Here is a 25,307-nt window from a genome sequence, read left to right as displayed (position 1 = left end):
TTCACCCTCGATTCACTTCACCCTCAATCAGATTCAGTTCACCCTCGATCAAATTCAGTTCACCCTCAATCAAATTCAATTCACTCTCAATTCTGACCAGAATCTTCACGATTAGAGTCACGACTTCACGGATCCGTGCGCCGAGGTTGATTCCTTATAAGGGTTCAATGTGTGAAGGCTATTCTGGTGTGAAACCCAATTTCATGTTACTGAAGATCAGTTCTTAACTAGATCTTCACTGATTTCCTTAACAAGAGCTTGTACAACATTCTCTCATCTCTGAAAAAAATATAAAAAATATTTTAAGTGTACGACTACCAAACGACCATAGTCATCTTTGACACAAACATGACATGGCAGGTGGACAATAGTAAAAGTTCATAGGAGATCTAAGTGTTCAATGGTCAGATTGGTGGAGGATTTCATTATAAAAGCACATGATTAATATCGAATATCATCCATTCGATTGTATGGTAACTGCAAGTATTCGTGAATTCAACTTAAACATTAACTAACCGCTGTTATTTTAGGGGGTTCTTAACCAACCAGTACTGGCAGCGGTAATTGTTTAAGATATGTACATTTATATGTGGTGATTTGAAAAAAAACCTCATACCGCTCAGTTTTCAATAAGGATGCGATATCTACTTTAATTTGTGATAGGCATTGGATTAACGCCGCTTTGAACAGTGTTTCAGTTAACCAATATTTGGGTTGGGTACGTGAAAAGTCACGAGGAACGTCTAGACAATGAATAACCCCGTTGTTTGAGGGGTGCTGGCGATGTGTTTGAAGCATTCAGTCGTCACGACGAAGTTCCAGGTGCCCACAGGGATACATTGTGCAAAGCCAATTTATGGCGTCTCGAGAATGAAGTTTCAGCTTGTAAATCACACTCTCTCACCTCTGTTTTAACTAAACCGACGAACATGTATATACTAGTATGTTGCTGAAGAACCAGTCTGGTAAGTCGATATTTTAATATTTTTTTTGTTTAAAAAATCAGGCCTTGAATTATGTATGGGGAGAGTTTTCGATGTAAAACGCCTTCTCTGAAAACATATATTTCCGCGGTCTAAGGCAATTAAGAATACGGTAAATTTTTTGTTGTTGAAAAAAAATCCCCTTTGTGCCAGAAAACATCTCATTAAAACGATGTCTGCCAGCGAACGTCCTTGAAATGGAAATTTTGCTGTGTCTCGTCTTGTTTGAAATTCCAGCACCCGTGTTGTGTATATAGACTGCACCCAGTGAGTGTGCATGATTCACGTGATCAGGTCATGTTGCATACACTTACGACTCATATAGCACGTGAACAACATGTGCAGCAGCATTGTGCACACCTCGTATGCAAACAGTCTGTATAAGGGACAATTAGTGAGAAATGAACGGGGTGTATCTATGGAGAACGAGTGGGTAGGTGAGTGAGAGGGTGATTGGGTGAGAGGTTGGTTGTGTGAGTTGTTGAGTGGATGGTTGAGTGTGGTTGGTTGATGGGACTTTTACGCCGCGTTCAGTAATGTTCAGGTACTCTTGGTGGTGACGAATTGTGTAAGTAAGTAAGTGAATACCTTCTTTGAGTGGCATTTTAAAAGTGTCCATACAGATCAGTGTATCCAAAAAAAACCGCCATCCATTCTCCTGAAGTCAGCTCTACATTAAGAAGGGGAAAGAACGTCTGCTCAGCTGAATAAAGTACAACAGAAATTAAAACATCTGCATGAAGAAAGTGTCTGTAGAACTTAACCACTATCCATTCCAAAGAGTCAACAGAACTTTCCGACCAATCAAATAACCGCCAAGACAGCCAGTCAGAAAGCAGCTTCTTCGAGGGGTTTGACTCAATGGGTTTTTTCTAGCCTACCATGCGTTTCTCTTTAAAAAGTGATTTAAAAAAGTAAACCACAAAAATCTCAGATTTTCCAGATGTCTAACAGATATCTGACTTTGTAGGTCAGTATCTGCTACAAGCTATGGAAAGTTTCTTCCTGTTGAATCGTTAACCCCACTGAAGTAAGAGAAGTGTTTTCTGACAATTACGTCTTTGCATATTGCAACACATATCACTTTCCGATCTGGTAAGCAGCGTTTTGATTGGCTGGATGAAATCTCGCTGTAATGGGATGTCCTCCGATCTTTTGTTGAGGGTGGCGAGGACTGAGATCTGAAAGCTACGGAAGCTTATTAGGGCCACGCTTCGCTATTATTTGGCATCTTGTATCTTGAAAATCAAGTTAGTATGTTGAAAAAAACAACAACTTGCTATCTTGAAAATTCAGCATAGTATTTTGAAAATTCAACATCCTTTCTTGAACATTCAACTTAGTATCTTGAAAATGTAACTTACTATGTTGAAATTCAACTTAGTATCTTCCCACCAGCAGTAACGAAGATAAACGTTGCTGGCGTTAATATATGCACTATAGATCTGGGCCCTGTTTCACAAAACTCTCGTAAGCCTAAGATCTCGTAACTTTCCTCGTAGCATTTGCACCTCCTATGTTACAGTATGCCAGGTAGAAGACCTACGAGAAAAGTTACGAGATCTTAGGCTTACGAGAGTTTTGTGAAACAGGCCCCAGATATCGGTGTATATATGTATTATAGATCTGGGCCCCGTTTCACAAAACTCTCGAAAGCCTAAGGTCTCGTAACTTTTCTCGTAGCATTTCCACCTCCTATGATACAGGGCCCCGTTTCACAAAACTCTCGTAAGCCTAAGGTCTCGTAACTTTTCCCGTAGCCTTTGCACCTCCTATGTTACAGTATGCCAGGTACAAATGCTACGAGAAAAGTTACGAGACCTTAGACTTACGAGAGTTTTGTGAAACGGGGCCCAGTATGCCAGGTACAAATGCTACGAGAAAAGTTACGAGACCTTAGGCTTACGAGAGTTTTCGGTGTACTTCGGTTAGGTCAGTGTGTATGGTCACACTGAGCAATATGCCATTTATGTGACGGCGGTCTGTAAACAGTTGAGTCTGGACCAGTCAAGCCATTGGTCAACAACATGAGCACTCATCTACACAATTGGGAACCGGTGACATGTGTCAACCACGTCAGCGAGCCTGACCACTATGTCCCTTTAGTCGCATTTTACGACAGGCGTGGGTAACTGAAGATAAATTCTAACCCGAATCTTCACGGGTGTCAGATACAAGAGAAAAAGGTAAGCCCAGTCTTGTCAGATGAACAACAGCAACTAGTGATGAAACATACAAACATACATACAGCCTTAGCTCTCTGTAACCGTAATGTGATATTTTTAGATCAGCTGTGCACGCCTTGTTTATGGGAAGATAGTACGACTGTTTGCACTTATTATGATAAGAAGACGTACTTATCTGAAATTAGTTTATCTAGTTTGTTTACAAGCACACTTACTGATTACGATGTACACAGAGTTGAGATAAGTGAGTGAGTCATGGGAAATAGTTTCTACTGACCAGATATCCTGCTGCCTCCTCCTCCCAGAAGAGACCGGTGTGGGTTTAACAACACGTTGATTACCATAGCATATATACCGGTACTTACAATCAAATGTTTAGACTCCCTCAAAACATTCAGAGTCTCTATATGTTATGTACATGTATATGTACTCATGGAAACAAACAAACAAACAAAAAAGAAACAAAAAACCCCGAACACTTGAAAGTAAAAAGGTTCCTTTATTCTTTCCTGGGGTTCTTCACAAGGTATATATTGCACTGTGAGTGAAATTCTGGGAAAAAAATAAACGAACACTTGTTCCCTTATTTGTTTCTATGAGTATATATAAGGCTACATCGGAGATTGATTTCTCCACTAGCTTGAGGACTGACTAACTGCAAACATTGCGCAGAGGAATTGCCCGAGGGCCATGCATCACATTGCGGGAAAAGCCTGTGGTTAACGTGAATGAGACCAGCTGCGTTTTGGTGAAAAGTTTTGATAAGAATGCGTCAATTTTCATTTACTGAACTCGTCACAATAATCGTTTCAACGTCACCAATTTGATTTGCAATACACCAGTTCATATGTAAACAATGCCTTTTAACAGTATGGATTGTTGTGCAAGAAATGGTTTAGAATAGTTGACATTTGTAAGTGGCTACATTTACACTAGTGAGTCTAAACTTTTGACGGGTGGTATATTTCAGTTGTAGCTCTCTGCTTGATCGAAGATAGAGAGGGTATGGTCATTGTTGAAGATACGGACAGACCTGAAGACATGTTCGAGGAGAACGGGGATGACCAACACACAGCCGCTGGTTAGTCTGACATGGACATGGGGGACAACGCCTCCCCCGAACCCGATTCAACCAAGACGTTTAGATTGAACGTTTTTGAATGAAATCAGTTCAAAGTGCCTATATCGGGTTCTATTTATTCAAATATAATATAAAAATGATCCCAGAGACTATATCTCCTCTCAAAAATAAAATCTGAAAATCTTGTCGAATGTGAAATGACGCTGTTAGTCTCTAAGTATAATTTTAAAAAAACAGAAACAAACAGACACACCAAAAATAAACCGACTCCCGTCCCCACAAACTTTATGGTTAGTTTTAATCCCATGAGTAGATGTTGCAAGGTTTGCAGACACCATTCTCACAGTTGTGATACCCTTTTTACAAGCCCCTAACATGTCAAGTACATGCACATGTCGGCTCATGCAATGCTATCATGGTGTAAGTCAACAGACAATATGATCTGTTATCAATTGAAAACACGATCCTTCTCACAGTTTGGAGATACAAGACGATGAGTTTCTGATTCACTTCATCAGGAGGAGGCTCAGGAGGTCCAAGGCCTCCTTGCTCGGCCTTTCTTTCTACCAATCAGGGAGTCGCATCAGTAGGGGAAAGAAACAATCTTAAGGTGTTCTGTATAAATTCACCAAGGAAAAGGTTCACATCGCGTTATTCCTGTACGATTGATGCAACTGCATCCCTCGCTTCAGTGGGATAACACTGAAACACACGCGAGAGGGACTGTCATATAATCTCTGTCAGCTCCTAGATATTCCAGGCATTTCTTTCGTTCACTTATGAAATTTTGAATCGAGAACTTTGTCAAAACTTTGAAACTAGTGACGTAAATCCAGACAAAGATGCTTTCTGATTGGCTGATGTCGACCTCTTATTTCACTGGTCGATCACAGTTCGCCAAATTTCGGTACGACCTGTAATCAGATGCTGTTAACACTACTGTACCATTAGCGAGTATTATGATCTGATTTATATAGATTAGTACTAGTTCGGACAAGAGTTTATCCAACAAATCCACTAAAATACCATGTCTCAGCTAACAAGTAGATACCCCCCACCGCCGCAGTTTACAGCCGACCAGTCAATGCCCAAATCCAGTTTGGTAATAACAAACAAGTCATTCAATATGACGAGGTCGGCGATCGACCCTTAACCGTAGGCTCTCTGGACAGACTGTGCTATGACACATCCCTTCATTTGTTCCACGTGTAGCAGTACAGGTGAAATGAACTTTAACATATTTCATTGGATTTAATTCTGATGCAAGCATGCCTGAAACATCTTTTGGTGAGTGGATGAGTGTAGTTTTACGCCGCCTTTAGCAATATCCCAGGAATATCGCGCCGGGGTACAACAGAAACTGACTTCACATATTGTAACATTTGGGTAACCGAATCCGGGACTTAGGCGTCGCGAGCAAACTCTTTAACTACTGGGCTACCCCGCAGTCCAGAACAATTCATGGAGAGCAGTATCACTGACCAAATGTGTTCATGTGAGTGTAATGTCTGAAAAAGTGAACTTCTAGCAATAATCAAATATCACAAGAAGAAATTGCATTGCCAGCGAATTCATACTGAACAGGTCTCCAGTATTTCAGAGAATTCTACTAACCATACATATTTCTAATCAGTATCGGTATAAGCACCCCATCAATGAGTTCTACAAACGTCTCTTTCCGCGGGCACACTTGACTGGTGCTGTGGCCAATCCTGGGGATTACTGGATATCTTACACTGGCGGTTGTCTTTGTCCGAAATTATTTCACTGGGTTCAGGTTGGTACAGGCGTGTCTACCCTTAATACCAGCCCAGAACCCATACCATGAGAAGGTATTGAAATTATCATAAATTTAAGGCTGATACCGATGTCAGCTCTGTCTTCAGGATAGACAAAACAATGTGGAAGCAATGCCATTTAGAAAGTGGCCAAACGAAGCGCATGTAATATTTGGGATTAGACGTTCTCAGTAAGTACAGATTTTATTACTTTTGGTGTGTTGAATCCCACTGTTAATTACCAGAGTCTGCAGTTTACTGAGAATGTGTAATCCCAAACGTAACATGTGTTACGTTTGACGAAAACAAGGCTGAACATAGTTCGACGCCATCCTCATCAACTCCGTCCACCCAACCACCACCATCACAGTCGCGACCACATATAAGCCTGTGGATTAGGGTTTACCCCGCGATAAGTCTTGCTACTTCTCAATGGCGTAGTCTTGCTTGTAAATAGTTTGTTGTTACCTTAAGACCTATCATTGGTAAAAGCATGAAGGATTATCCATTCTGTCACGTTAGAGGTGTGGGGAAAATTTACTCTATATGTGGAACAGATCTAGAATAAACTACGAAAACTATAGAACATATTCCAGAAAGTCTTGTTTCTTTTCTGCTTAATGCCGCACTCGGCAATATTCCAGCAATATAACGGAAACAGCCGCAATAATGCTGAATACGGTGTTAAGAGGCAATAATCTAGGTATACAGTTCGTGTGGAAGAATTAAGACCACGGGAAATGAATCCCCTGTCACAAATTGTAAACCAAGTTACGTGTCCTTCCTTCCTTCAGTTATTTATCACCAATAAACTGTTACAACGTGGTAATGTTAGTTGAAGTGTAAGTAGTCTTACTACGGAAGTGAAACGGAGGGGATAATACCGATACAGGAACAACATTGCTGACTGGGTTCACTAGTCAAGGAGGACCTTCAATGGCCATTATCTAATGGTGTATTTTTGCCAGTGGTAAGTACTGTCATGGCATTTCACAAAAAATACCAGGTAGATTGGTTGGTTCACTATTTTCTTTGTTCGTTTTACAAGCCGGGAGGTACAAAACTAACAAACTTTACTGATAAACAAACTGGCAAACGTCTTTATTATGAGAGTGAAACCTTTGGATACAGATTCTTGTTCTACTGTCAGGCAGGAATAACTGAAGCATTAATATTACTGTTTGACGGCCATGAACGAATCTCTTGTTATTCATAAAACGTGCCAATTTTGGACTTTATTATTGATCTCCTGGGACCAAATTTGGTGAAATAAAATAACTGCATTTGTAATAATAAAGTCTCTCCCACCACTAACCATCTATTTATTATCACAATGGCAACAAAATGTTGGATGAAAGTGAAAAAATGTTTAGATTTTGATACATTTCTTGCTCTCAGTTGATCCAATTCATGAACTTTAGGACTTGAGTAAAACTGTGAAGTATAGGTATGGCCCTGACAAACCAAGAAACAAAATCAGGGAAAATCTTATCCTGTATCTAAATCAACCATGATTTATGAACATGTATAGTGTCTCACTGCGAGACCACTGGCGTCTCACTGGAGAGGAAGCTTTGAAGAGATGGGCTGGCACAGCAAGTGTGGATGGCATAGACAAGAAGCCTGATTTACAAAATTGCAGACAAGACAGAACACAATAAATCATGCTTAATTAGTGTTTTATTTATATAGACATGATATGGAATGCATTAACAAATGTACACCTCATGTACACAGACTACCTCAATACCAGTGACTATGTAGCATTGTGGCTCTATATGTATAAATGCTCTGCAATGATAGGTGGGAATGTCTACATATTCTGAGTATAAGTAAACAGCTTGACAAGAAACATAGGCCATATTGCTGAACTATGCATAGACCTCCAAGAGGCAAAATAACAAACGTACTAGGCTCTTGCTCAAAATGTTTAAAGGCCCTGAAGTTCTGAAACTGTACAACTCAGGACAATTTTGCAGATTCTTTCTGGTGAGAAAAAAGAGAAATAAAATGTTATAACACTGATATGTTTAGGTGTACCACGAATGACTGACGACCATGAATCACTACTGTGCCACACAGAATTACCAATTACCAACATCTGTCTGGAGTGAATGAATGTTGGCAAACCCATGACTCTGGAGGGCAACTTGTGGTATTCATACATTTGCCAGGGACAGTTAATCCATAATTCCAAATGTTGTTCTAAATATCATATGAAACTTTTCAGGGAATATTGTCCAGACAATGAAATACAGTCAGTTAGTGATGTCATGTGCAATGGTAGACACCATAAATATCATTGTTATACTCCTCCAATACGTGTAATATTGTGAACTACTTAACATACGTATATGGTAAATCTATTTTAAATATTAAATGAAAAGAAAGAAATAAAAGTGAATAAACTACATACCAGCATGCTGAATTTGGCAATCATCTTTCACTGCAAACACACCACTCATAACAGTAAGGAACTTTCACACATGTGGCAGTGTGACTGACACGTACACATGATGTCAGTTGCTGCCACTCACACATCAACCACAACCAATTGCACAGCAATATCTATCACAGATGAGACCACACCAAACAGTGAGTCATGGACGAAGATGGTTTCTGACTGCACAACATCACACAATACAACCACTATACATCCTAGCGATGCAGCCAACATCTACATAATGTTGGCTTACCTACAAGTATGTGAAACCTGCAAAATTGACCATAACTGTTTTGGTTATGTATTTGCAATTCTGTTTTATTTTTCAAAAAGGAAAGGCATTGAACTCACATTAAAGTATAGAGAGTATTAGTAGTGAGTGAGCATGGGTTTATGCCACCTTTAGCTATATTCCAGCAATAAGTAGTAGTAGTAGTAGTAGTAGTAGTAGTAGTAGTAGTAGTAGTAGTAGTAGTAGTAGTAGTAGTAGTAGTAGTAGTAGTAGTAGTAGTAGCAGCTGCCGCCGCCGCCGCAGCAGCAGCAGCATTTCTTGTGATGAAAGTAGTAAGGGGTATCTCCATTGCCCCTAAATGTATGAAAACATTTCTAACATATCTATGGACAAATTTACAAGTTCCATTCCACTGGCGTTAAATACAATGTAATATCATACAGCCCTGAGAGCAGAAATTCATATCGACTATTGAACACAGAACACCACTGCAGTACATTCTCTGAACTTTCACACTGCAACTGCAGCAAGCCTCTACCAGTTGCATGGCAGACAGTTGCATCAGGCACATATATAATCACAGCAACCTGAGGCTGGGATTGTGGCTTTTCATTGTTGGGACAAACAGAAAGAAAACAGAACAAAAAATACTTTTACATCTTTTGTGTGTACTATTCAAATTACATGAAAATCAAGAATGACACAATGTGACTAAGAGTTGTCATGGGAGTGTTCGTAAGTTCTCATCAAAGAATGGCCTAGAATGTCTGTGACAGACCACAACAATGCCAGATTTCTTCAGCAGGCTAGCTATTCTCGAAATGTTCTTAGCGCTACGAACTTCATAAACCCATTCTTAACACACTGGCTATGATCAAAGTTTAGAATTTTTAGGGTTACAAACGTTTCGAGAATAAGGGCCCTGGCAGGCAGGCCAAAACTGTTTATTGCTGGTAGACAGGCCTCATAAACCTTCAGTGTGGAAGTTGTACAAACATGCTATGAAATATTTTGATGCTATGTCTACAACATGACACTACTCTTTTCAAAAAACAAAAATAAATATATGTATATATAAACACTATAAAGAATGAGTTACCATCACTGGTGTAAACAGTTGTATAACTAATCTGTTCAGCAGGATGTTTTCATGATTATTGTAGGATGTAAGCATTTGATCAAATTATCTACTTGATTGTAAACTGGAAAACCTAAGCCAATTTCAGTGCCACACTAAAAATCTATAAAAATTGAAAACAACTTCAGAATAAAATTTGGTACTATGTTGTCATGTGGAAAATACCCTGAGCCACATTTTACATAACAAAAAACAACTTCACTCCTTGCCATAATATTGATGAAATAACCATCTGTCATGCAAAAGAGTATCCATATTTACTAATAGAGTAAATCAAAAGTTAATAAAATATCCAAGCATTCAGCAAAGTGTTTGTCTGAAATTCTTCTTAAGAAAGAGAAATATTTATGTTTTATTTACTCATCAATTCAGCATGTGCCATGCTTTTATGTTAATGCAATTTATGCAATGAATATCATAAGACTGCCAAACATCAAAGGAGCTTTATCATTTCTATGTACAGTGTAACAGGCATACTTGACACAGCAATGGTTTCACAATCAAGCACCGTAACAGCAATGTACACCTCAGTAGTGAGGTACAGTATTTACATGTATATGACTAATACTGAATCTAGGGAACATAGTTCTCAACTTGAATTGACAGCTTTTGCGATCTGGGCTGGTGTTTCAACCTTGGATTTCTTAACCTGAAAACAAAACCAGACCAGTGACTGCATGTTCAAGAGGAGACAGGTACAAATTATGGTAACAGTGAATCCAGCTGACTGAGTCAAGGGAGTTAACTCTGGAATGTGGCCAGTTAAGTTAACTTAACTCCCTTGCTTGGGAAGCTGGAGAGTGAAATAACCTGTATGTATTCAAGCTATATAAAATCAGGCCGTAATCCATTTCTAAATAATGGAGTCTAGTTCAGACAAAGTGGTATGAGTTACCCCTTCTTGCAGGCATTTTGAAAAGTATGACATCCTGGTGAGGTACTCTTGTGCAAAATCACCCATGTGAATGATGATTCCAAATTTCTTGTCCTGTCAGTAATATTCAACCATATTACAGTGACCGATATGTAATTCAATCTGAACCTGATGAACCAATGACTGATATTACAAGCAACATTCCAAGCAGCTGGGGCATGATGACACCAAAAAAATCACTGAGTCATTTCATTTTGTGATCTTGTATGCTAAACCCAGTTGCTAGGGATTTTAGCCTGTTGTACACGGTCCACGTACAGTGTCTTTACTGTGTGTTTTGTGACTACAACAAGAACAGGAAAACTGACCTGTGGCATCATATTAGCTGCAAACTCTGTGTCAGATTGTATCGCACAAAATATCTTTTCGTAGTATGTTTGATAAGCACTGGCATTTTCTGAGAATGGCCATGTGAAAAGTCATGTGTGACCAGTTTTACTTTTACTCCCAGCAAACATATTACATATCACATGATGATCAACTCACTTCACTAACAGAGTTCTCTACAGGTGTTGGCTGAATCAGGTTATTATCAGCTGGTTTACGATCATATTTTCGCCGATGCATGCCGTCGATTTCTGTCACATACCACGTGCCTGGGAACAACACCTCAATATTGCCTATTGGGTTGTAAGGGGCTGAAAAATAAAATGTTTGTGTTTAAACATTTAAACAGAAAGATAAACAGGGGCACTGGGGGTAGCCAGGTGGGTTAAAGTGTTCGCTTGTGACATCAAAGGCCAAAGTTAGATTGCCTGGATAGGGACAATGTGCGAAGCTCATCTCTGGTGCTCCCTCATGTGATATTGCCAGAATGTTGCTAAAAGCAGTGTAAAAACCAACCCACTCATTCCCCATCTCTTAATAAACACAGTCGACCCGTGAAGGTCCCGAGGTAAAATGGGCCTTCAGCAACCCATGCTTGCCATGAAAGGCGACTAACGGGATCGGTGGTCAGGCTCGCTGACTTGGTTGACACGTGTCATCGGTTCCCAATTGCGCAGATTGATGCTCATGTTGTTGATCACTGGATTGTCTGGTCCAGACTCGATTATTTACAGACCGCCGCCATATAGCTGGAATATTGCTGAGTTCAATGTAAACCTAAACTCACTCACTCACTCACTCACTTAAAAAACACAGTCATTTCTGAAGACCTGGGAGGCGAAAAATTGCCTGTCAAGTGAACAGGAAGTAGAATTACTGCAAAGATTGGAACAGAACATCTTTTCAAATATACGAAGTCAACATGAAAAAAAAAAATGTCCTTAATCCCTGTTCTTAAACCAATTTTAGCATTACGACAGTTTTCACCTTCATGAATATGAATCCTCACAGCGGGAACTGTCTGTGGCCTGCACCTCTTTGGATTTCCTTCCATAAAACTAACACATTAGGATTGAACTGACATTCTGTTTAAAGAATCATTTAAGCCAACTCACTAGTACTTATTGGTATTCACTTCACTCGACAGTATCAGACATAAAACTGTCAAGAAAGAGTTAAGAAAGCTGTAGCTCAAACGTTACTTTGTGGAATGAGGCTCTGAAAAGAGATAAAATATGTAGTCTGAAAATGTTACAGTGCATACTAATTTTTTTCCTCACATATATTGGCCTGTTGATGAGAATACAAGAAAAATATATTTGTTCATATAGTATACCTAGATGGTGTGTCTCTTGTCGGAGCTTCATAGTCTCATCAAACTTCTTGGGGTCCACCTTGGCTCTGGCATCAAGGCGCTGCTTCAGGTTGCTGAGACTGGCAACAACTCTGCGCAGCTGTGACGACGGAGAGATATCATCTGTGGCCTTCAAGGAGAACATGGAAGCAGCTAGACCTGACCCATAGGAAAACAAGACTACACGCCTCCCAGCAATTTCCTCCACTGTCCGACTGGAAAGTAATATATTCAAGGTGAACTGGAATTCAAACCCATGAGCACAGACTTCTGACTACACATGACAAGAAAGAATGAACATACCTGCTGATGAGTGAAGCTAGGCCTCCGTACAGGGAGGGCGTATACATATTCCCCACTTGGTTGGATATTAGTAGTGATGGCTTGGTTTTCTTCTCAAAGGTGGATTTACTAGCTTTGACAAAGGCACTTTCAACTTGTTTGTCAAAATATGTAGATTCCAGTTTTACTTCCCTGAAAAAGTAATATCAACCTTGATTCAGCACAAATCACCTGCAGTATTGTCAAATTTATACTTTATACCTGGACTGATTAGATATTTCAAAACATATCACAAATAAAATTAAGCAGCAGTACACACTGATATTCAGAAACATGATCATATTGTCAAGGGGAGGTAATTTCTCTTTACGATTCGGATTATCTCCCTTTGGGCACAAACATTGAGCGCATGAGATGACTGCTTCTACAGTATGAGAACTGAAGATTGTAATAAGGCAGCAAAATAAGAGCATGCCAAATTAATTTATTGATCTAGCTTGAAAAACAATAAAGATGAGATAATGTTTACAGACAACTAATATTCATTGCTGTTTTGTTGTATTTTCATTGGTGTAGGGTTACAGTAATGTCTGTGTGCCACACATACCTGAAATCCTCAAGCCCAGCATACTTTTCCTTAAAGTCTGGGCTTGGGTCTCGGAGAAAGTCATTCAGCATTAGTCTAGCTAATGATTTCTGAACTAATTTACAATATGGAGAATGGAAAAGAAAGGCGTCTGCTACATCCAGTGTGTTTGGACGATCTGAAAGTGAGATGAAACGATTAAATAACATGAAACACATTATTCATTTTTGTCAAATATAGGGAAGAATTTTTAAATTTCACTTCTAAAAAGGTAATTTTAGAATTTTGGTGAGGTAGGATAAGGTCTTGCTTTTGTCCACTGAAAATGACAAACAATAAAGCAGCTGAAAACCCTCACATGTTGAAATAAAAATAATCAGACATGCTGTAAGCAATTCGTATTAAAATCAGTTTGTGTCAAAGACTTGACATATGTCATCAATAGTAGCATGATCTCATAATAGAAAGGTTACTGAGACATGGGCATATTGTTGCATGAGAAAAAATATAACATTGATATTACGTTCAACATACGAATGCATGTCTGTTTTCACCTTTGATTCCCCTGGCTTGAGCCTTGGCACTGTAGACCTCGTAGCACTTGTCAAGAGCATGGAGGTAGCATTGGATGGAGAGCTTTCCATCCACGGTAGGGTATTCAGAGACCATGTCAGGTTTGTAGAAGTCATACACATGCTGCATATGTGTGCCACGGACGCCTGCATTGGACAACAAACAAAAATGCTTTATTGTTATACTTGATTTGTAGCAGGATCATGAAAGGGGACACCAGGCATGGTTTTCACACACTGTACCCATGGGTCACAGAGTGAAATCTGAACACTTTAAACACCTCCTACATCAGTCAGAATCTGCTTGAGTCTGAGCATAGCTTGTACTGTTTGAAGTTACCAGACAACATTCCACTTACTATGACTAGTGGCTGCTTGAAGTAGATGACAAACATAAATTCTAAAAGAAATAAGTATGCAGCTAAGCATAAACACATGAGCTTATGAACATATGAACAAGTAAACAACCTAGATCTAGGATTTCAAAAGCATCAAATGTAATGAATTTTCTGAAATTGTTTGGTAGTGTGTGCTTCAAGCTTTCTTTTTTTTTAAATTCTCAATTATACTGGTAATACATTTATTAGACATGCTCCGATTTTATCAAACAGATCTTAGGCTGTTTGGTTCCATGGTTTAAAAGTTCGATAGCTTGTTATTTCTTAATTGAATATATTAAAATGCTCAAAGGCTGGAACAAGAATGGAATACTGCATGTAATGCGGAGAGGCATAGGATGGTCAAGTGGGTTACAGTGAATGTCAGTTGATCCTGTGCACAGATAATGGAAGAAAAGCACCTCTCCTCAAAGACAACTAGTGGAGATCTTGGTTAGAACTGGTCTTCAGTAACTTATGCTTGTCATAAAAGGTGAATCGGGTGGTCAGACTTGCTGACGTGGTTGTCACATATTGCATCCCAGTTGCATAGACAGATGCTCATACTAATGAACACAGATTTGATTATTCACAGACCACCACATAACTGAAATATTGAGTGAGTGAGTTTAGTTTTACACTGCTTTCAGAAATATTCCAGCTGTATGGTGGTGGTCTGTAAATAATCTAGTCTGGACCGGAAAATCCAGTGATGAACTACATGACCATCAATCTGCGCAATTGGGAATTGAAGACATTTGTCTACGAAGTCAGCGAGCCTGACCACTTGATCCCATCAGTCACCTCTTACACCAAGCAGAGTAGCCTTTCATGGCAAGCATTGGTTGCTGAAGGCCCATTCTACCCCGGACCTTCACTCACATGAAATATTGCTGAGTATGGCATTAAACAACAAACCAACCACCGACTATAAGAAAATTCATGAAGCCTTCTTCTGTCACTTTTACTGTTTCTTTGAAGACTAACCAAATGATTTTGAAAAGATTTTACGGTGAACCAAGTGAAAAGGAAAGAGACACTTGAAAACTTAAAATTTTCTTCTGCACAGATATACCCTACATATACATCGTGAATCTGTACTCAAATACCAATTGTTGAGGCATCTAGGTGGAAACAGGCAATTTCATTTCATTCCTAACATTCATTTCAATCATCAACTGTCATTTTTATAACATTTTACAAGACTGATGTAATCGTCTTACCTCTGTCAAAGACAAGTGGAGCATTTGGTCCCAGCAGCATGGCGATGGCGCCGGCGCCGCCAGTGCACCTGGCACTCCCTGAGGCATACACAGCAATATCTCCTGCTACCACAAGTGCATAGCGACCTGCAACCAGGACAAGTCATACAGTTACCATGGTAACTCGAAAACACAAAAATAATTTTGTCTCAAAGACAGCAAATATGTTTTATTTCTAAAAAAACATGTTGCAGGAATTGCTTTGATTTGTAATTATTGTATCCTTCACTGATGAATATTTCATGTATAATGGCAACATGGAAATGATAAATTTTTTTTGACATTACTTTTCAAAGCCCATTGCTCAAAGTATGAATGTTTGTAGGACTACATAGTGCATTTTGCTAAGTTGAGCAGGAAGACAGAGAGAGTATCTCAAACCAGAGAAGTTAATCAATCTAAAAGTCCTTAGTTCAGTGGCCCTATAGTTTGATTACAAAGTGTTTCCAGGAAACATGCAGATACTGAATCACATGAGTCACATGCTGTGGTGTCTCCTTAGGCATTGCCTGAAATGTGACTATTGTGCAACAGCAAATGGGTATCCAGTAGGATATATAAGATACTTGAGAGACTGTTAACTTTTTCTCAAAGGCATCTTCTGTAGTATCCTCCCTTAGGAACTAGGAAAGAAAACTGAGGGCCTGCTCTTCCACTGAATTGGATAATACTGACGTATGCACTTCGATGGACCCTAACACATTACAAATATACCTTCATTACTACTACTGATTTTTTGTCTGCAGGCACTCAGCAACAGCAAAAAGATGTGTGGAGGGAGTGAATGAAAATCTACTCATTAATTTGATCAGGCCTAACAATCAATCAGTATAGCCAGCTAAGCATGACAGGGGAATATGGCAAATTATTGAATTCAGTCTTCCATAGCAACATACAACCAGCACTCGAACATGACTACCCTGGATATAATACAATAACAAGCAACTATAAAAGTCAAACATGCAGTTGGATATGCCAGTGTCATCAATGTTATCTTCCTCAAGCCTCATCAACTGCCCACTAAGGCTGTTTCCAGCTGTTACACATGTACAATGACCTTATAGGGATTCCTAACTGAAGCTGTTAAATGTATTAAATGTTGCAATATATTTCTCTCCAGGTATGGATACTAGCTGATGAAACATGAAACTGCTTTCTCCCCACTGCTATTGTGACATGTGTTCTCTGACTTCATGACACTCTTCATGCATATGAAATTTTCAACATGTTCAATAACTCTTCACTGTTATTAATGAACAAAAACCCCCATCTCATTAAAATCAGATCCTTTGCACTGACACGACTCCTATCTGCAGGAAGTTCTGTTGACATCAACACAGACTGTTGCATCTGGGGTGAACTTTGACCGCCCAATCTAATCAGACGTCTGCTTTCTGAATGATTAGGTTTCTTTACCTCCTGAATTCAGAAACTCTATTTGGCCAAATGGAGCCAACATACAACATTCTCTGTTTCTTGTTTAACATGCTGACTGCCTCTCACGAGCATACAGGATGTCTACATTTTGTCTATATTTATAGTATGGAGAGGATATCATAATGAACATCCATGACGCTAAAAGTACTATTGCATACAGTCTGTATGACCATATTTATTTAGATGTATGTGGTGTGATTCAGAGTGAGTGAGTGAGTGAATATGGTTTTACGCCACTTTTAGCAATAGTACAGCATTATCACAGGGGTGTTCACCTAATTTGGGCTTCACACATTGTACCCATGTGGGAATTGAACCCATGTATTGGGGGTGAAAAGCGAACACACTAGTGTATCCCACCACCCCAGTGTGATTCAGAAATCTTAAATGGCAAACATACAGGCTGCTTAACTCTATCGATAACTTACAGTCTCTGGTACTTTATAAAACTGGAAGGAAAAATTTCTCTGATATGTTGTAAGTTGTAAGTTACTATATGAAGACAATAACACTTTGAAGGTAGCACATTGTCATAGTGGACTAGTAGTAGTATAGACTGGCAATACTTATAAGACTTTAAAAGCATTTATGACTTTATTCCACACGTTTCTGTGGGACAATAACAAAGGGCCAGTAAATCTGTTGAAGTCTTGTGATATTTGCAAAATGAAGGCTTACATGTTTACATATGATATAAATATCCTAAAATTTATTTGACAGAACACAGTCATATTCTGGCAAGTGTATGGCATAGACTGATCAATATATAAGGAAACATTTAAAACATGAAAATCAACATTTTGCTAACTATTCAATGTTTACAACTGCTTGTTATTGCCTTGCACAACTCCAGCCTGGAAGGTTTTGTTTTCCATGATCAAACTTTGAAACACTGAACATTATGTCCTGCTTTGGGATGCAACTCAGGGTAGCATGTTGTGTCGCTTGGACATTTGGGTCTCATTTCACAAACAACTACTAGAGCTACGACTGTCATAACACCTGTACTTTAACATAGACCTATGACACTCATCGAGCTATGAGTGTTTTGTGAAATGGACGCCTGTTATATTGGCTGACTTTGATAGGTGCATTCCAGGTATTTATTCCAACATGATTCAGCACTGATAAACAGATGTTTTTGAAACACCACAAACCTGATAAGCTCATAGGAAATATTCCATTTTCAACACCCATTTTGACAGGTCTGAGGCGACTTTCAGTTCAATGGAATGTGAATGTATTGTAAGTCAATAATATTTTGTATCACAAAACTATATACAACAATGGACTATAGTGGTGACATACATTAGGATATCACCGTTCTGAACCCAGGAAGTGCTTTCGTGTGTCTGTGTCCACAATACTGTGATTTTCTATACATCAAAATCTGCATCAAATATTCCAATCTCACTCATGATTACAGCAGTTCAGAAAGGTACATCTGACAAAAAAATAACTGTTTCCTCAACCTGCTTTGTTAAGACTTCTCTTCAGATCTGTTCATGTTTTTTATAATCATATATTATCAGATATACAACATTTTCCCTGTTTTTCAAGGTTTAGTCAAAATTTTCAAACAGTAAGCAATTGCATAGCCAAGATAACTATGATCAATAAAATCATGATTTTGTACTTCATGAAAATAATATCTTTGTTGATGTTTGTAGTAAAACCTGTTATTTCAATACTTCTTTTGAGGTAACTGACCTCATAGGAAACTTTATTCCCTACATGGGCCTTATATAAAAGAATCAACGGGTCTCTACAAGCAGTATTACATCATACTGGCATAATATTACTGTCATATCTACCAGGTTATTGACCAGTGTGACAGTTCATGTCTGAATGTGACCCAGTTCAGGACCACCAGGGTCTGATCTCTGTGTACCCTGATCAGCTGATACAACAAAGTTATTTTTACCATTCCTCCCCATTGAATATGACCTACAGCCTTGTCCACCGGCTAGAGGGGCTCACCTACTTGTCCACTGATCAGCTGATGTAAAAATTCTCCCCCTGGACTATGACCTGTGACCTGAAGGATCTCCTTGTCCATTGACAGGCTGGTATGAGATCGATTCCCCACTGAATTTACAATTATCTAACTGACAGATGTCAGTGACACATCATATCCCATAAAACTGCCCTCATCATGTACCTGAATAGTTCTATTTATCTAAGAAGGCAGGTACCAATGACAAGATTATCGTAAGTTCCCAGTGCCCTTAGTGGACCATCCTCTTTAAGACTATGTATATAAAGCCAGTGTGTAATGAACATCACACCGGTCATGAAGCATACAGCTTCATGGACAGCAACATCTATTCATAGGAGGATATTTCACGATATGTCCATACTCCTTACTGCTCTATGCATGCTTCATTACTGACTCAACAACTTCTAGAATGCAGATCAACAAACATTACACCAGTAATCCTGAGAAATTTAATGATGACTGTGGTTGCCTAACACATTTTCAGTTCATCAACACAGTTCCACGGTCCCATCAACTGATGCGGGGACAAATCAGTTTTTATTTCTGGCAGTCAAATAATGGTCTGTGGGCTACTAGATAATTTCTGCTTATGGTTTCAAACTGCCAACAAACTTGCTCAAAATGTAGCTATTAAATTTCACAATGATAATAAATCTTTCTTGGCTATTTGTCACTTTTTGATAACAAGTCCAGTAAACATAAAAGGTTGATTTATTTCCATGATTACATCATCATGGTTATGTCATAAAATCAGGGAAAGTGGAAAATTAGTCAGGACAAGCTACTTTCCTAAAGTCACTTGCCCTATGGCAAGTGGCTTTAAAAAAAATTTGAAAACCCTGAGTTCCAAAACAGGTGAATCAATCTATCACTACTGAAGGGTTATCAATGTCAAGAATTAAACCCAGGTCTTAAGTTTGACAAGGCAACACCTAACGACAAGGCTACTGTGTTAGTCACAGTCACAAATAAAATAGGGTCATGGATGGCTCAGCCATTAAGGTGTCACAAACTGGAAGAAAAGCATCAATTAGACTAGCCAGAAACCTGTAACTGGGGACTGAATTCCAGATTCCCCTTATTAAAACAAAGTAAATATCTCACCATCCCAAGAACTTGATTCAATCCAGTTGAGAGCATTAAACAGCGCATTCGTCCCTCCATAACAGGCATTGGTAGTGTCAATGCCTTCGATGTTGGAGTTGCCGCTGTCTTCAAACAGCTGCATCAACACAGTCTTGACACTCTTGGATTTGTCTATAAGGGTCTCTGTGCCCACCTCTAACCTTCCTATTTCACTGTAGGCAATCTGATTCCTCTCTATCAATGTCTGCACCACAGTTAAACATAAAGAGTTGATATCTTCCCTATCAGAACAAAACCCCATTTTAGATTGTCCGAGTCCGATGGTGTATTTTCCCTCTGACACACCATCAAATTTCTCCAGTTCGGTCTGATCAACGTACTCGGAGGGAAAGTACACCTCCATTGCGATGATGCCGACATCTTGTGGCCATCCCTTGTTTTCTGTCGCTGTTGGACCAGGCATTTTGATCAAGTTGTGGTTATCCACTGAAAACACAAATGAAAACATGTACACATGACACTACATCTCATTCTTTGGGGTTTACTGAATGGATGTCTGTTTCCTAGACTCTAACTCATTCAGTGACAAAACCATTTGCATAGAATTGCTTTAGATTATTCATTCCATGATTCTTGAGGTATTTTAGGATTGCATTCATTGAAATTTGTAAATATTAGGTACAGAATTCTAATTTTATGATCAGTTAAAAATGCTATCAGCACAATAACTTGAATTATTTTATTCCAATTTGGGAACTACTAAACATTCTTGCAGACTTAGCATCCACCAATGACACAAACCCTTGATAAATCAAGATAGTTAATAAGTAATTTACTTTAAACGTTTCAGCTGTTGTCATGAACATTAGCTATATAAAAAGTCTTGAAAAGATATGATATCTGCTTCATAATACTTCCAACAGCTGAGATCCAAGCTGTGCAGGTGTGATAACAGACAAAGGTACAGATCACACATTTCGGTAAACTACTTTAGATGCTTGTAAGACCTCTGAGTCTGCTTAAACTTTGCTTGATCTAGTGAGCTCAGCTAGCAACAGTCCAAATAAAACAAAAAATCAACTGAACACAATGCTAGGAATCGTGTTCAAGTTTGTAGTGTTAAATGGTTTTGACACAAACTGCACTGTAACCACCACACAACCTGCTGTTCATAACACAGGTCCTAGATCAAGCAAGCAAAATGATTACTTTGTATGAAAGCACCCTGTGGTTTTGCTAGAGACCATCAGTGACAACTGGTCTCCCTCTGAGGTCGATCCCAATGACTGCTACAAAAGTTCACCTTTCCATCAAATTAAAACTCTCCCCTTGGGCTTCCTCTGTCGACACAATATTAGTTTATTTATGTACATGGTCACAGCTTGAAGTCATTAATATAGTCATGCATTAGTCGTATGTAATTATGCATGTTCAGGAAAATGTTCAGTGTTGTTTAAATTGCTATTCTCCAGGTTTCATTAGAAATCGTTCAGGTTTAATTAGAATTAGTTAAGCACGTTGAACTTTGAGCCTGAAATTCTTGGTGTCAAAGAGAATTCTTTGCACACACACAATTTTACAATATAGTAATATATTCATGATACACACAACATTTATATGTGTCATGATATTGAATTTTACATGAACACATCACCGCATCATTTACTTGATAGAAAACTAAAACAATGTTCAACCGAGCCAAATGACGTAGAAAGGAAGGAAAGACAGAAAAAAGTAACTGGTTTTCAGATGTTTGTATCATGTCAACCTGACATACCAGATAGTTGAAATTTGTTATCCCAATTACCTGATGTATTGATGCATTTAAAATGTACATTTCATGATGTGATATATGATATGCCTACCTTTGTAAATTGTATTGATTGCTGTACTTATTTTATATTCAATTTTCAAAAAAGCCCTATTTACAAACCTTTGGAATAACCAGACCCGATAACAACTCTGCCAAATGCTTTCGTCTTGTTATGACAAATATGATGCTAAAATTCAGACTGCATGATACTGTTAGAATAAACCTGAATCAAACAGTCATGTTGCTGAGTAACAACCTCCTGTCATCTTGGCAACATGAAACATATAGCAATTTGCTTGAAATAACACAAAAATAAAAAACACAATTATACAGACACAGGTCTGACAAAGGAACATACTGACACCCCTATGTCTAAGTCAACAGTGTGAGAAACTTACACTGGGACTGTGATCCTTGGCTAGTTAAAATGTTTTCTTCATGACCACTAAACGATAAGTTTGCAGTGGTTCTGATGGGCAGTGCATTTTGTTTTGATAGTTATGTAAATCTACTAATCATGTTATTTTGTATCAGTGAAGTACGGACAGGGCCGATGTTTACTGTCTACTTACTGGTCCACTGGTCAAGTGGATAACTTTTGAAAGGTCACTTTCCCTGATTAACAGTAGTGAAATAGTGATCCTAAATGGGGCATGGAGGGTTATAAGCCACATTTAGCAATATGCCAGAAGCTTGAAATGTGATACTATAAACCTAAAACCTACTGCATCATCAACTCTACATGGCTAATGCTTTATTCTCACATGTAAAGACAATGTGGATAGAGAGGATGGATGTGATTAAAATTGTATAAGACTGAGACTGAAACTACCCATTGGTTACTTACAAATTGAGTTATTTACACAGTACACCATACACAGTATTATTTACACTTCAAAAATGTACATTTCACAAAACATTAAGAATGGATAACCTACACACCCAATGTTTCCCACACTGTTCAACATTTAAGCTTTACAAAAAATGATAATGTGTAGTCTGAAATCATAAGTCCAGTTCCGTACAAGGGCTGTCTAACAATCTGACTAAAACTGTTAAAATCAGCTTCTTGATTTTACTGTATGTCAATGTGTTACCAGTGGCGACATATTATCAATGTTTAGTATAAAGACACATTTTTCTTAATGATGATGTCAGAATGACATTGATTTCTACAGCCTGTTTCAGTCCTTTGATATACAAAACTATAAATACATTCATTATCAGACACATGCTGGCAAACGTATCAGTATACCCTAATAACTGTACCTATAAGTAGCACTGAGAGGAGTTGTCCCATAGATCTGTAGCCTAACCCTGTCTTTTTGACCTCTGTGGTCATGTGGTCAAGGCATTTAGTTTCAGATAAAATGTTTAAGTTTGGTGTTTTTTGTCCCATCATAGATTTTACGCAATTAAATCGTTTGTATCTTAAATTGAACATGCATAGTGTAGTAATTTGCTTTCTGGGGCGTGTCCTCTGTAGAGGGGTTAATATAAGCATGTATGCAGGAGGTGGAGACTTCCTACAGAGTACTCCCTTCCCGTGTAAGTTTGCTGACATTAATTTCTTTCGCCATGTGGATAGTGCGCCCGACATGTGATCAGGAGGTTCATGGTTTGAATCTCAGTGACTCAGTGATTGGGGCACTGTTAATCAATGACACGAACAACACCATGTAAAATAAAACGTGGAAGCTTTAACATTACAAAACTTTGTCTCCATTGAATTATCAGGATATAACCAAACATAAACATCTAGACTGTGTGTTTGTTGTGCTTAAACGCTGCCAAGACATGCTGATGACTGCATCTCTAAATATTTGAAAATCGGTTCAGCTGATTTCATATTTCGTCTCAATCGCTAGCAACTACAAAGACATTCAAGACATAAACTGTGACATGTTCATTACCAAAAAATATGTTTTAAGACCCTGAATATACGACATCCCTTACCTGTTACTCGTTTAACCTTCACGGCTTACCAACACCGATTGAACTTCCCACAAAAGCCGTCTGCTATTATCAACATTCACTAACTCCATGCGTCACAAACGGAAGTGCTCACTCCGCAGCATGAGAATTCTCGACCAATCAAAGCAGCGCTTTCAAAAGCACCTGACGAAAGATAACATGGGACCACATTGTTCCCGGAGAGACGCTCACACCATCTCCTCATCCGATCGGCAAGCCAAATAACACAAATAGAAACGAAGGTGTCCTTAGTCCAGATAAACATACCTGTATAACAACTTAGTGTGAATCCATTTGCTTTTCTAACCATTTGTTGTGGAACAGAAAAAGTGGGCGTGTCCTAATGAATGCATTCATGTTTTTAATGACGATGGTTTCTAAAAATAGAAAGCTAAAGTACTTTACTATCTAAAATTAGATAGCACGAAAGTAAGACAACAACAGTGACAAACTGACACAGATGTCTAAAAACAGAAGAAAAAACACCGAGATCGTAAGCTTATTCGAGCCAATATTATAAATACAACGCGAAAGGAGAAAGGAAAATATAAGAACATACGTTCATTGCATATATATATATTAAAGCTTCAAAGGATCGTACATAATATATTGCGTGTTGGAGTGGACGGTGCGTGATGAATTTTTTTTTACGGAAGACGGGGAGGGGTGGGAGGACCCATTTTGTTATAGGTAGAGATGTCATAAAAATTGTGCATGACAAGCGGTGGGGAGTGGGTGGGAGTGCAAGGCTCTGCGCTTAGATTGTACATTGATATTGTCATTGAGGGCTGGGAGTGAAGAGGAGGCTTCGATTCGTATACACTGAACATGCTCCTTCATAAAAGTCATCATCACCCCACCATCCCCAAGTTATATGAACTGCACGAGCACGCTTGCTGAACGCCTGTGTCAGTAGGCATAAACTAAACATGAGAAGAACAAGAACGAAAAACCCAACAAACAGCACAATTGCACCTTTTAGAGAATTCCATGATCAACACTCTTTGTGAAAATGCTTACAGAAATGGCGTGATGCGTCACACTAGTGCCGTCTGGGCCAGAGGTCAGAAGGGTATACACAGCGCCTTAGCGGACCATGTGTAGACTTTGAACCTACATGTACGTATACATACTCAGGCTGAGTCAAATTGTATAAGGTTAGGAGAAAAGCTAGAAATTGCACATAATATTGACGACCAGGCCTTTAATATAAGCTGGGTGAAATTCACCACAAATTCTGCTGACAATATATATAGTGATACGGCACAGGAACGCATTAGTATCACAGTGTTCTGTCATATGACAGTCATGTATATGCTGTGTTCATGTTCCTCACTACATGTTAACGTGTTAACACCTTCTGCTACCTTTTGCTACCAACAATTAATGAACAAGCTTTTACTACTACTACTACTACTACTACTACTACTACTACTACTACTACTACTACTACTACTACTACT

General features: G+C 38.7%; 1 protein-coding gene across 1 annotated transcript; it reads right to left on the bottom strand.

Annotated features, from left to right (window-relative positions):
- Positions 1-7,690: 7,690 nt before the first annotated feature.
- On the bottom strand, positions 7,691-23,932 carry LOC137291559 (hydroxymethylglutaryl-CoA synthase 1-like). The gene is made up of 9 exons (XM_067822938.1): positions 23,827-23,932; positions 20,076-20,543; positions 15,497-15,622; positions 13,879-14,043; positions 13,346-13,502; positions 12,760-12,930; positions 12,439-12,671; positions 11,262-11,413; positions 7,691-10,490 (listed from the first exon to the last, which is right to left on the bottom strand). Exons 2-9 carry the CDS (start codon positions 20,518-20,520, stop codon positions 10,431-10,433), a joined length of 1,509 nt encoding a protein of 502 aa, XP_067679039.1. The 5' UTR covers positions 20,521-20,543; positions 23,827-23,932; the 3' UTR covers positions 7,691-10,430.
- Between the last annotated feature and the right edge of the window lie 1,375 nt (positions 23,933-25,307).

The sequence above is a fragment of the Haliotis asinina genome, chromosome 7, assembly GCF_037392515.1.
Source record: "Haliotis asinina isolate JCU_RB_2024 chromosome 7, JCU_Hal_asi_v2, whole genome shotgun sequence".
Taxonomy (NCBI): Eukaryota; Metazoa; Mollusca; class Gastropoda; order Lepetellida; family Haliotidae; genus Haliotis; species Haliotis asinina.
Note: the sequence above shows the minus strand (reverse complement) of the source record. Positions and strands in the feature narration are given on the sequence as shown.